The 14,145-nt window shown below is 37.4% G+C and overlaps 1 protein-coding gene across 3 annotated transcripts in view; it reads right to left on the reverse strand.

The window, feature by feature from the left end:
• Window positions 1-14,145, reverse strand: part of PIP5K1B (phosphatidylinositol-4-phosphate 5-kinase type 1 beta) — a 370,177-nt gene that overhangs the window by 151,703 nt on the left and 204,329 nt on the right. For 2 of the 3 annotated variants that reach the window (XM_049770947.1, XM_049770949.1), the window contains exon 4: window positions 5,341-5,471. The exons of the other annotated variant lie outside the window; for it this stretch is intronic. In XM_049770947.1, the coding sequence (XP_049626904.1) occupies window positions 5,341-5,471 (131 nt within the window). The remainder of the gene's footprint in view (window positions 1-5,340; window positions 5,472-14,145) is intronic. 3 annotated transcript variants of the gene reach the window in all.

Raw genomic sequence — 14,145 nt, forward strand, 5'->3', positions numbered from 1 at the left:
TCTGTTTATCTGTGCTTTCACTTGTTTGGAGAGTTCTGTTTCCTCCTTAAAGATGCCTTTAGTCCCAATGTCATGGAGTGTTTTACCTACGTGTTGTTCTTTATACCTTATGGTTTCAGGTCTGATATCAAGGTTTTTAATCCATTTGGATTTGACCTTCATACATGGTGTTAGCTGGGCATCTGGGTTCGCTTTTTTGCAAGTGGTTAAACAGTTGTGCCAACACCACTTTTTGAAGAGGCTTTCCTTGCTCCATTTAGTATTTCTTGCTCCTTTATAAAAAATTAGGTGACTGTATGTCTGGGGAACATTCTCTGAGTACTTACGACTATTCCCCTGATCTGAGGGTCTCTCTTTATTCAAATAATATGCTGTTTTGATAATTATTGCTTTGTAATACAGCTTAAAATTGGGGAAAGTAATGCATCCCATATTCTTTTCCCAAGAATTGCTTTAGCTATTCGAGGAATTTTTGCTTTTAAATGAATTTCAGAAGTATTTGATCCACTTCTTTAAAGAATGTAATGAGTATCTTTAGAGGGATCACATTAAATCTGTATAATGATTTGGGGAGTATTGGCATTTTAATGATGTTAGCCCTGCCAATCCATGAGCAAGATATGTATTTCCATTTCCGTGTGTCCTCTCTTATTTCTTGGAGCAGGGCTTTATAGTTTTCTTTGTATAGGTCCTTCACATCTTTGGTCAAGTTAACTCCAACATATTTGAGTTTGTGTGGCACTAATGTAAATGGGGTTGTTTTCTTAATGTCCACTTCTTCTCTATCATTATTGGTGTATAAAAAGGCCATTAATTTTTGTGTGTTAACTTTGTAGCCTGCCACATTGCTGTATGAATCTATTGTTTCTAATAGCTTTTTGATAGTCTTTAGGATTTTCTATGTAGAGTATCATGTCATCTGCAAACAGTGAGAGTTTGATTTCTTCCTTTCCTATCTGGATTCCCTTGATATCCTTTTCTTGCCTAATCGCAATAGCAAGTACTTCCAGTACTATGTTGAATAGGAGTGGTGAGAGAGGCTTTTAGTTTTTCTCTATTGAGGATAATATTTGCCATTGACTTGTGGTAGATGGCCTTAACTATATTGAGAAAAGTTCCTTTCATTACCATCTTGCTGAGAGTTTTTTTTTTAATCAAGAATGGGTGTTGAACCTTATCAAATGCTTTCTCTGTGTCTATTGATATGATCATGTGATTTTTATTTTTCTTGTTGCTGATATTGTGTATTATGTTGATAGATTTATGGATGTTAAACCATCCTTGCATTCCTGGGATGAAATTTACTGGATCATAGTGAATAATCTTCTTGATGAGGCATTGGATCCTATTTGCCAGGATTTTGTTGAGGACATATAAGATACTGACAGAACTTAACAAGAAAAAATCATATAACCCCATCAAAAATGGGAAGAAGAAAAGAATAGACAATTCCCCAAAGAAAAACTACAAATGACCAAAAGACTCATGAAAAAATTCTCATCACTAATTATCAGGGAGTTGCAAATTAAAATAACAATGAGGTACTATCTCACACCACAAAGACTTACATAAATCACAAAAAAATAAGATGTGGCAAGAAAGGAACTCTCATTTACTACTAGTGGGATTGCCGTCTAGTTTAGTCTTTATGGAAAACAATATGAAGATTCCTCAAAAAACTGAAGATTGAGCTCCCATATTATCCAGGTATACCGTTCCTAGGGATATATCCTAGAAACACAAAAAACACAACACAAAAATGCCTTCTGCACATCTATATTCATTGTAGTGTTATGCACAATAGCCAGAATCTGAAAACAACCAAGATGTCCTTCAACAGATGAATGGCTAAAGAAACTGTGGTGCATATACAACACAATGGAATATTATGCAGCCATCAGAAGAGATGAAGTCATGAAATTTTCATACGCATGGATGGACATGGAAACTATTATGCTGAGCAAAATAAGTCAGAGGGAGAGAGTTAGACACAGAATAGTCTCACTCATCTATGAGATTTGAGAAAAATAAAAGACATTATTTTAATAAAACCCAGAGACAATAGAGATGAGGGCTAGAAGAACTGGCCCACAGTATGAAGCTTACCACGAAGAGTGGTGAGTCCCAGACAAGGCATGAATAATGTCTCCTGGGAAGGAATGAAGGAAAGGATTAGAGCTGGTTGTTAAGATGACAGAGAGGCAGATTTTAGTTCTTAATTTTAAGGTAGAAGCTGGTTAGTTTTATTGATACAAGAACGAGTAAATAATGCTCCTGTACTTTATCACTACAAATAAAATATTGGAGTCAGCCACCTGAGTTCAAACCATGAATCCATTACCATTTACTGTGTATAGCTTTGGGATAAGCCCCTTAATATTATCAGAGCTTATATATATATGTAAATAATTTCATTGGTAACTATAAAGGTGCTACTAATAATTTATTCTATTATATAATAAAATGTACCAATAATGTTGTTCTAGTGAAGGGTGAGTGTTCATTTTATGACTGAAACCCAAGTACAATCATTTTTGTAATCATGGTGTTTAAATAAAGGTATTATTTTTAAAAAAGTACCAATAAAATGGATTTGTTACATAAAATTGTCACTTAGAAATATTGTTTCTCTTTGCCTTTCAGGTTCATGTTTACATGAAACAAACATACTGAAACATCTGTTTCCAAACCCCATTTACTCATAAAAATCTATCTGCTGTGCAGAATTTGAGGTGATATTAACAAGGGCCATGATTCTTATTTTTCTACTGAGTGCTTGGAAGGCTCATGGAACCCGGTTGTTGGGAGGATTCTATATAAGTCTACGGTGCAGGGTTTTTGTAGGGCTTTTTCCAGCTTCAAATGGAAATTATTAATAAAACAAATAGATGGCATTTAAAAATATTATTGAGCCAATTTAAAAGAAATAAAAACACAATGCATTTTGTTTCCAAGGGAAACAGACTACACAATTTCATAGCAGTAATTAATTAAATAATCTCAAAGCACCCTACAGAATTAGTTCTCACTATGACCCAGATACATCACTGAATTTTCCAGCTACTGGAGACTCAGAATAGTCCTGTCCACTTTCTAGTCTCCTCTCTGGGTAATTTTAGAAGAAAGGGTAGATGGGGAAGAAACTTTATTTAACAGTTTATTGAGGTATAACAAAATACAGTACAGCGAATAGTTTGTTCCTCTTTGCAAGTGTATATACCCATGAAGCACATCATACGTAAGATACTAAATTGATCAGTTGATCAGAGGGGCATTTTGACTACTACAGGAGTATGGAGATATTACCACCATGGCCTGGTGATAAAACATGTACAAAGTACAAAAGATAGCACTTTTACTTAGGCGTCCAATTCCCTTGTTGAACTAATAAAGAAACAGAGCTCAGAGTAGGAAACTGAGGCAAGAATCAGACTTCTGGGGGCCAGAGCAGTGGCGCAAGAGGTAAGGCATCTGCCTTGCCCATGCTAGCCTAGGACAGGTCTCGGTTTGATTCCCTGGTGTCCCATATGATCCCCCAAACCAGGAGTGATTTCTGAGCACATACATAGCCAGGAGTAACCCCTGAGCGTCACCAGGTGTGGCCTAAAAACCAGAAAAAGGAAAAAAAAAAAAAGAATCAGACTTCTTTTGATTTAGGGTAAGTACTTCTAGGACATGTCATCCCCAGTGTGCCTAAGTCCCTCGCACAAGCACCAAATGCCCCCTACTTTTTCAAATCGAGGGCTCACACCCCATCTACTTAATTGTGTGGATCAATTTGCATGAAGGCTAGAACCTCCTGCAAAGTTATCTACAGGAATTACAAACTTAGCAAAACATAGTGAAACACTTACATAAATGCAAGTATGTGACTTTAGAGGAAAAAAAAGTATGAAGCTGAAAAAATGTTATCACTAAAAAGGCAGAGAATATTTTCCGACTATTGAAAGAAGAGCAATGTCACAAGGAAGCTGTATTGCATTTAATGTATTTGCTACCTGGAAGGTATTTCTTTTTGTTGCCAGAGATACAAACTTGAAAACATCTAGGAGAACAGCTAGAGTTTATAGCTATAATTCATACAATCTATAAAGTTCCTTTGTGCTTTTCATGTGCACAGTCACTTAAAGATTTAGTTTCTAAGCCACTGATAAACTGAGTAATAGAAACATGTAAAAGTACCATTTCTAAAAAATAAGATGAGACCACTAATGGTGTACCCCAGTCATACCCATTCAATTTCAGTAATAAAGTATTTTAATGCTTTATTTTAGAAATATTTTTATTTTAAATATAAATGTGCCTGATAAGTCAAAATCCACAGCCTTTGTACAAAAATTTAAATAGAAAAGAATTTTATAAAATGATAAACTATTTTGTTAAAGAGCTCCTTTTAGGACTAATAAAATTTATAATATAATATAAATATAATATATAATATAAAATAATATAAATTTATAATTTATGCATAATTACTTCTCTCCCTATGATAAGGCCGAACTAGACTCTTAATTTTTTCATCCATCATGTAAGTCTTACCATCTGAATCATATTTTTTTCTTTTTTTAGCTTTGGGGCCACACCCAATTATACTTAGGGGTTACTCTTAGCTCTGCACTTAAATATTATTCCTGGCAGGCTCAGGGGACCACATAGAATGTTGGGGATCAAACCTGGGTCAGCTGCATGCAATGCAAATGCCCTACCTGCTCTGCTATTGCTCTGGCCCCTGAACCATCTTTCTATTACATTTACCTAGTTTTTCAACATTTTACTACCAGTTATCATCTCCATACTGATTTTCTGACTTCATTTTTTTCCCTAATACAATCAGTAGAAGTAAAACATATTAAAGAATGGTGTTTTTGTAAGTATCAGTTAGAACATCAGATTATTCAGGAGGTTAAAGTGATCACATAAGAAGAGCCTTGCAAATGAATTCAGATATAAAGAGTTGTTGTGGTAACCAAGGCATCTTTAAAGTAGGGGAAACAAAACATGGTACCAGTCACAGCTTTATGCAAGCTTTCTTTTTCTATATCTACATAGACATTCCTATGTGATCACAGAATTCTTCCACTGACTCACCAAGTTTTTTTTTTTTTTAATATAGTCTTCCAGGCATCCTAACTGCTAACCTCAACTGACTCCTAAGACAAAACCTATTTAGCTTCTTCACATAAACAATGCAAATAATTCTGATGTGACAGACAGTACAATAATTTAAACTCTAGTACTACAACATTCTAACTTATACACCAGCACCTGTGCATAGACACATGCTAACAAAGGTGACCACATATGGAAGTCATAGGGAAGGTATCACATAACTAGTCTTACCTGGGTAGGAACACACTTTCTACAACATAAAAATCTTGCATGAGAACATCACGATCTGGCTTGGAAGTGAGATTGCCCACTGTGTATCCTATTCCCAGTTGAATAGCACCTTTGATAGCAGATGATGCAGTCTGCAAAGAAAACAAGGGTCTCAGCGTCAGTCTTGTCAGTTAGGGCCTTTTCAATGTTACAAACAGCAAAAACAAGAGAGTGTGAATAAAAATTTCCATTCTTTTTCCTCAGCAACAAGAGAGGGTTGGAAAAAATAATAGATGGCTTCTTTTGATGGAAAATCTATTCCAAATATAAGTGGACCCATTTTTTTGTCCTAGAATTATCTTGGTAGCAATCTTATCTATAAATGTTTCCAAGATTTACAGCCTCAAATACCCATATTTTGTGTATTGAAAACTAATAAAGGCCTAACAAATGTTTGACTTTTTGGCCACTTATTTGTGTCAGGCACTTGATACATGAATAATATTTATAACCAAATGATCATAACTATAGTGCATATTGACATTGTTTATGAGGTGGCATACTGTTTTAGGACTTTTGATTATACTAAGGACTGTGTGAGGTAAGTTCTATAATTATTATCATTACCATCACTTCTACTATTACTCTCATTTTTATTGGCACAGCCCATGATCACTGAGCAAGTGCTGTTGCAGTCTTGGTTAGGATGGAAGCCAGACTGCAACTGTCTCTAATATCTGAGCTCATCTAGTTCTTTTAACAGACCAGAAAAACAGTGACGCTAGTTCCTACTCTCCAGGTGGGATTTAGGGCTCTTCAAGGAACTGCCCCAGTCACAGTGCCTTGCATATCAGAGTCTGGCAGTAATCCCCACTATTGCAACATATGCTTTTTCAAAATGAACCTGAACTCCAAGTCAGTTGTCTTTTAAATCTGTTTATTTGACCTCAGCCAAAAAAAAAAAAAAAAAAAAAAAGATTGTGGGAGTCATTTGTTTATTTTTTTCTCTTTTCCTTTTTTTGGAGGCAGTGATGCTCAGAGATTATTCCTGGTTCTGTGCTCAGGAATCACTCCTGAAGGGCTCAGGGGATCATGTTTGCCTAGTATTGATCGTAGATCAGACACATACAAGGCAAATGTCCTACTATACTACTGCTCTAGCCCCCAGTGAGCTATTTCTTTGATAAGATGGGAATAAAATAGTCTATTTGTTTCTGATCACCTCCTACCACAGATCAGCTGAAGAAACACAGGCCAGTATAAGGACCATTTGCAGATGGGAGTTAAAAACAAACAAATTTTTCTATGAAAGAAATGGCACTTCTTAACATGAAATGAAATATTAGTTTTTGGGTCACACCTGGCAGCGCTCAGGGGTTACTACTGGCTCTATGTTCAGAAATCACCCCTGAAAGGCACAGGGGGCCCATATGGAATGCCGGGATTCAAACCACTGACCTTCTGCACGCAAGGCAAACACCTTACCTCCATGCTATCTCTCAGGCCCCCAAATGAAATATTAGTGTTAATGCACAAAGACATAATTAAAAGGCATCTTGTCTGCTTTATGGTCACATTTGTTTATGTGCTCTGTGTTATGTGGTTTTTTTTTTTATTTAAACACCTTGATTACATACATGATTGTGTTTGGGTTTCAGTCATGTAAAGAACACCACCCATCACCAGTGCAACATTCCCATCACCAATGTCCCAAGTCTCCCTCCTCCCCACCCGACCCCCGCCTGTACTCTAAACAGGCTCTCCATTTCCCTCATACATTCTCATTATTAGGAAAGTTCAAAATGTAGTTATTTCTCTAACTAAGTATTATCATCTGAGTTTTCTCCATTGGCCACTAGGCAGGGCAGGAGAAATCATGTATTTTTTTTTTAACACAATCACTCTTGAGCAAAATTTGTTTTAATCTGTGAAAACACTTTGAAACACAATCTGGAGCATCTTTGATTATAAATCATGATAATGACAAAGAATTCTTTTCTTTTGGTTTTTGGGCCACACCTTGTGATGCTCAGGGGTTAGTCCTTGGTTCTGCGCTCAGAAATTGCTCCTGGCTTGGGGGATTATATGGGTATCTGGGGATTGAAAGGAGGCAAACGCCCCTCGGCTGCCCTATCTCTCCAGCCCCAAGGACAAAGAATTTTCTGTGTGCAGTGCAGGAAGTGGTGCTCCTAGAACCAGGATTTTTCCTCTGCAAATTTTGACACCCCAGGAATCTTCTCTCTTTTGGGACACCCACCGCTATGGACATAGCAGCAATGGTGAGCAATGTGGCGAGTGATAGTTTCACATCTACCTTCGACCCTTAAAGTTTCTCTACATGGATTTGCATGTAATCTGGGCCATGATCAGTTTACCTTCTAAGTGTATGGGGGTAGTTTTGTCTCATTCAAAGCATATAGGTTTAAGTTTCAGAGCACAGCAAAACAGAGTCTATTTTTAATTCAGGACTCTTCAAGGGCTAAGTGGAGGCAGCCTGTTGCCTAGATACTAGAAAAACCACTAACACATTATTTGATACTTGGGGAAAGCGTCATCGAATATCACAAACGCAAATTACATTTACTTTTCAGGCCTACTCTTTACTTACTCAAGTGTATTTAGAGATAATGGTAATATAAGAGGAAAATCAACATCACCTTACTTCTCTGTGTATTACAGTTTGCCAAGTGCTATCCTTGAAATACTGATTTTGAGCATCAGAAGGTTATGTAAGTTCATAGAATGTATGAAATGTAGTGTGTAAAGAAACAGTGATTTTGCAAGATTCACTTGATATGAATCCTTGGTTACCATTTATACTCGAGTATATCTGACGTGAATATAAGCTGACCCCCTAATTTTACCCTAAAAATTGGGTAGACTTAGAGACTCGAGTATAAATCAACATGGAAAATGCAGCAGCCATTGGTAAATTTCAAAAATAAAAATATATACCCAAAACAATTACAATAATTGAGAAATCAGTAGGTTAAATATTTTTCAATATTTTTTGCTAAAGAAAAGCTGTAAACTAGCAACAATAACTTTAAAACTTTAAATAAAGTGCAGAAAACCATAGCTTAACAGTTTATCACAAAGATTGAGGCCAGAGCAGTGGTGCAAGCGGTAGGGCACTTGCCTTATGCATGTTAACCTAGGATGGTTAAGGTGATTAGATCCCCCGGCATCCCATATGGTCCCCCGAAGCCAGGAGCAATTTTTGAATGCATAGCCAGGAATAACTCCTGTGCATCATAGGGTGTAGCTCAAAAAAAAAACCCTAATAAATAAATAAACAAACAAATCACAAAGGTTAAAATCCTTCAAAACTGGATTCCTCCCCCTCCTCATCTGTATGTCCAAACAGAACTTTAGCTGCATCTGATGTGAGAGTCTCTGCATAGACACTGTCATCATCACTGAGTTTGCAGATATCATCATCACTCTGTTGGTCTCATACAAAGCACAGAATATTGTAGTTTAAATAGTTCAGTGGCATACAGTTCAGTTCAGCTGCCTACCTCTTCAGCTCAACCACAACTTGTGGACTGAGCTGAAGCACCGCCCCCTCCAGCAGACTGCAGAAGACAACTGGTGCAAGTGCACCGAATCAAATGGCCTGTATGACCTGAGTATAAGCCGAGTTTGGATTTTTGGCACAAATACTCGAGGTAGTCTGTGTTAAAGCCAGGATATGATCCCCTTGCCCAGGAGGTCTCAGTTCAGCATACTATGACTACTTGGATTTTCCCTGCTAGCTGCTAGAGTTGGATCTGATTGGAAGCAGAGAAGTACTGTTGAACAATAAAATAATGATGAAAGGAACAAAAAGACTAAGCATCTCAATAAATCTCTTATTAGAGGAATAATGAAACTCATTTGTCAACATGAAGCTTTTATTTTTTTAACTTTTTTAGTGAAGTAAGATAATTTTTGTTTTTGTTTTGTTTAGGAGGCATACCAGGTGATGCTAAGAGGTTATTCCTTCTCTTTGCTTACTCCAATTCAGTACTTAGGAATATGGGATGCTGGAGGTCAAACTCAGGTTGGCTATGTGCAAGGCAAGTGCCTAACCCACTATACTATAGCCTCAGCCCCAGAAGTAGTTATTACTGAAATAAATTTGCTTAGAAAAGCATGAAGGAAAGAGAAGAATACATGTTCAAGAGAGAACACAGGCTTGAAAGAGCAAGTAAGAACATGGAGCTTTCAATGATGTTACACTGGGTACAGGAAACTGCTTAATATAACACATTGTATTTGAAATAAAATTCTTAATCTATGGCTTTGGAGAAAATATCAAAACCTTTCATGTCAACAGCAGTTTTCCCTCTGAGGGCTTCTGATGAACTAATTATGGGATTGTAACCAATATATAAGTTACCAGAGGGATTATTTTTAGAAGTACAAATCTAATCTTGCTTAAAATCCTCCAAAATCTCTTTAAGCAGTTAGTAGAGGATTTAGTACAGCTGAAGCCCTTAAAGGACACAAAGCCCATTTTAAACTTCCTCTTTCTTCCCTTCCCTATTTCTTCCTTTCCCTTCTTTCCTTTACTTTTATTCCTTTTCTTCTCTTTCCTTCCCTTCCTTCCTTTCTTCATTCCCTTTTGAACAAATCAAATTTAAACGTTGTTGAATAGAAGTGGCAAGAGGGAACAACCTTTCCTGTGTCAGATCTTATTTTTTTTAATTTTTATTGTTCTAATTTATTAATTTTATTTATTTTTAGTAATAATTTTTAAAATGTAAGCACTGTGATTACAAAAATGTTCATAGTTGGGTTCTAGTCATCAAATGTACATCACTCTGGCTCTGTCCCTCAGGGTGGGGCCAGCTCACCTGGTCAACAGGGGGATCAAGTCTTTTCTCTGGTTCTTTCCCTCTGGGCAGGTCCAGCTCACCTGTCCTTTGGTGGGCTCCAGGCACTGGTGGAATGCTAAAGATTTTCTCAGCCTTTGATCAGGGCTGCTCATATGGCTGGCATGGGTGGGGGCATCCACTGGCCAGCAACATTATTTTTAAATCTCTCTTTCTCCCTTGACTCTGAGCCCAATCATTATCTTTCTTAAATTCTTAATGGGGTAATCGAGGATAATCTCCAAATTTTAATAAAACTACATCCTCAAAGTCACTTTGCAGGTTCTATAGATTAGAACAGTATCTTTCTCTGTACAACATCTTTTATTATTGTTATTTGTTTGTATTGGGGTCACAGTCAGCAGTATGCAGGGCTTCTTTTTGGCTCTGCACTCGGGGATTATTCCTGATGGGGTTAGAGGATCATATGTAATGGAAGGGATTGAACCCAGTTGGTCAGGTGCAAGGCAAACACCTGACTATTGTACTTTTGCTAGAGTCCCTTAGTCCAGCATCTTTTCCAATTATTCCTCAAGCAAGGAGACAAATTCTATTCAGAGTTTCAACTAGCTGCTATTCATTCACCTACATAAATTTGAGAATTTTCTTTGAGCCAGACATTGTTTCAGGTTCTGGGAAGCATGACCTAAAAGGAACAAGGCAACTTTCATAGGAGTTTATAGCCTCATAATGGAAAGACACAAAGATACATATACAGCATTATCAGTGCTTTCAAGGATATAAAAAAGGTAGCATAACTGAAACCAACAGATTGGAAACTTTTAGAATGCTGGAGTTAGAAAAGTGGCTGAAATCTGAAAAGTAAGAATGGAGCAGTCAGCAAGTCATGTCAATAAAGGCCAACCATTAGTCCACCAAATACCTTGCACTCTTCTGTTTAGAGTAAGGTAATGAAAGATGAGAGAGAGAGAGAGAGAGAGAGAGAGAGAGAGAGAGAGAGAGAGAGAGAGAGAGAGAGAGAGAGTTGAGTTAAATGTGATGTACATGTTGGGTGAAGACAAAAAGGATTTATCATAAACGTTTAAATGAGGGAAACAAAATGTTGGCCTGCGTTTCCATACCTTTCTTAAAGAACTGAAAGAAATGAGTTGCTTTACCAGGTTGGGAAAATGGATAGAGAAACATATTTGGTAGATGTAATCAAATATGCCATAACAATGAGACATCCAACCAGAGATGTCAAGATATAAGTCCAAAGCTTAGGATAAAAGAGTTAGTTAAAAAAATTGAAGGTTTTCAACATATAAAAATAGTATTAAAAAAGGAACTGGTGAGTAACCTAGAGAGAAAGGAAAGCATTCTGGAAGGGACTAATGCATGATCAAAATTCAGAAAGTAGGGAGATAAAGGAGAACCTTTGGAGGAGATTTAGGAGCAACAAAACAAGAAGATAATCAGACAAACATGGCTTTAGGAAAAGAAGATTTTCATAAAAGAAGTGACATGAAGTCTGTTCTTTGATAACATGAATCTTACAATTTGACAGAATAACAAAAGCTATGGGTTAAAGTCTATTCTCTCTCTCTCTCTCTCTCTCTCTCTCTCTCTCTCTCTCTCTCACACACACACACACACACACACACACACACACACACAACAGCACTCAGGGGTTACTCCTGGCTCTATGCTCAGAAATCGCTCGCTCCTGGCAGGCTCAGGGGACCATATAAGATGCTGGAATTCAAACCACTGCCCTTCTGCATGCAAGGCAAATGCTTTACCTCTATGCTATCTCTCTGGCCCCGTAAAGTCTGTTCTCATTTTTTGCCCCCCCTCCCCAAGTCTATTCTCTTTTATAACACTAATTTACATGCAAATAAGTCTGCATCTAGAATACATGACAAAGTTATAGGATAAAATACAATTAAATTATGGCTTTACAAAGTCCATATTTTAGAAGCTAGAAATGAGGCTCATGCCTTGCAGTTGTGTTGTATTGGGTTTCATTCCTCATATCAAATGTTCCCTTAACTTGCCATGATCCTAGTTGTCTTTGAGTTCTGCTGGCATGTCTCCCATAGCAATTAGAAAGAAAAAGTGATGTCTTGAGAGATTAATCAGTGGTTAATGTATACCTTGCATGCAGCCAACCCTAGTTTGATTTACAGTACTGCATGGTCCCCTGAGCACATCTGGGTGAAACCCTGGAAGCCTCCTTTGCTTGGGCATCTCCAAATCCCTCCCAAAATAAATAAATAATATATTTTTTATTTTCTTCGAGGGGTACATCCATCAGCACTTAATGCTTACTCCTGGCTCTTTGCTGAGTAGTCAGTCCTGGCAGAAGTCAAGGGATCACAAGGGGTGCCAGGAATAAACCTGGATTGGATATTTGCAAGGCAAGTGCCCTTCCCACTGTATAACTGTTATAGCTGGGAACAATTTTTTAAAGACTGTATTTTGACAATATTCCATAACTAGAAAAATTAAATATTAAATTTAAAAAGTTAAATGTAAAGTGCATATAATAAAACTTGTAAAAGAAACCCTAACAAAATGTATAGGCCAGGAAAGAAATGTAACAATCTGTTTGACCAACTTCAAGTTGGTCAAATGTTGGTTTTATGGATTAATGTTTACCTTCAAGTCTGGCACGTGTCAAATTTTTAATTTGTCTTTTAAAAGCAGCAAAACAAACAAACATCCTCCACTGAAGATCACATATTTATGAGAACATTTTGAGGTATGACAGAGGTCTATTTAAGATCTGCCTTTCTTTTAATCCCATTTCCTTTATGCTATTAAGACCTGCAATCCTAATCAATTTTAATTTTGTTTTTCACTGTCCCTCTAATTTTTCCTGGGGTTAGATTTCTGCCTCTGGAGGAACCTTGGGGCTTATTCACAGAGTAATAGTTTCTATCTTTAGTCTGAATGGAAAATCATTAAAAATGATCACACCTAGGGCCGGAGCAGTGGTGCAAGGGGTAAGGTATCTGCCTTGCCCGCACTAGCCTAGGACAGACTGTGGTTTGACCCCCGGGCATCTCATATGGTCTACCAAGCCAGAAGCAATTTCTAAGTGCATAGCCAAGAGTAACCCCTGAGCATCACTGGGTGTGGTCAAAAATCAGAAAAGAAAGTGATCACACTTATGTATGTGGAGTAGGTCAGGATTAACTAAAAAGTTAAAGCTTTAAACCTACTTGTATTAACCTCTTTTTACCCATCTCCAAAGCCTCACCCTCCAATTGGTCCAACATAAGCACCATGAGGGGAGATGTTAAAGTTTTTTTTCTTTCCTAATAGTGATTGAGGGATCAGAAGAGGTCTTACTTGAAGAGTTTGGATATATCCAGGGTGTTCAAAGGGCATGAACTTGCCCAGTGTCTAAATCTTTCTTTAGTAGGATGTTTTCAGGAAACCTGCCTTTATGCCCAATAGCTGTTTTAATATCATCTTTACAGGAAGAACATATCACGTCTGGCTGGTAATTCCATGTCCTCATTTGAGCAAGTTCTGAAATGCCATATACCAACTTTGCCTATAGCTCAAGGCCCTCAACTGCTCTCACATTTACCATGAAATGATAGGAGCTGATAAATAGTATCCAGCTCCTTCCGAAATCCTGCTCTTAGCTTTGCTTCCCTCTGAGCAGCTAAGAATTCTCACATTCCTCCATTTCCCTATAACATTACAGTCTAACTACATGCTGCAAAGTCTAGGGAACACATGATATTCCATGCCTTACTAAAACCTTTTCTTTGTGATGGGCAGACCTATGTCCCTTACCCCTGTCCACTGAGGCTTGTGGAAGCTCACAAAACTCTAAAATTCCTTTTTTATAGACTCCATATTTCACAGTTAGTCAAGTTCTTTCCTAGACCAGAAGGCCTTTGATGACTTTCTTCAAGTTCTTCCCAGCGAGCTGCCAGCTGATCTGAGAATATGATTTAAGTTCTGTCCTTTCAGCCTTCACTGTATTAAACTAATCCATGGGTTCTGT

This window comes from Suncus etruscus, chromosome 3 (genome assembly GCF_024139225.1).
Source record: "Suncus etruscus isolate mSunEtr1 chromosome 3, mSunEtr1.pri.cur, whole genome shotgun sequence".
NCBI classification, from domain to species: Eukaryota; Metazoa; Chordata; class Mammalia; order Eulipotyphla; family Soricidae; genus Suncus; species Suncus etruscus.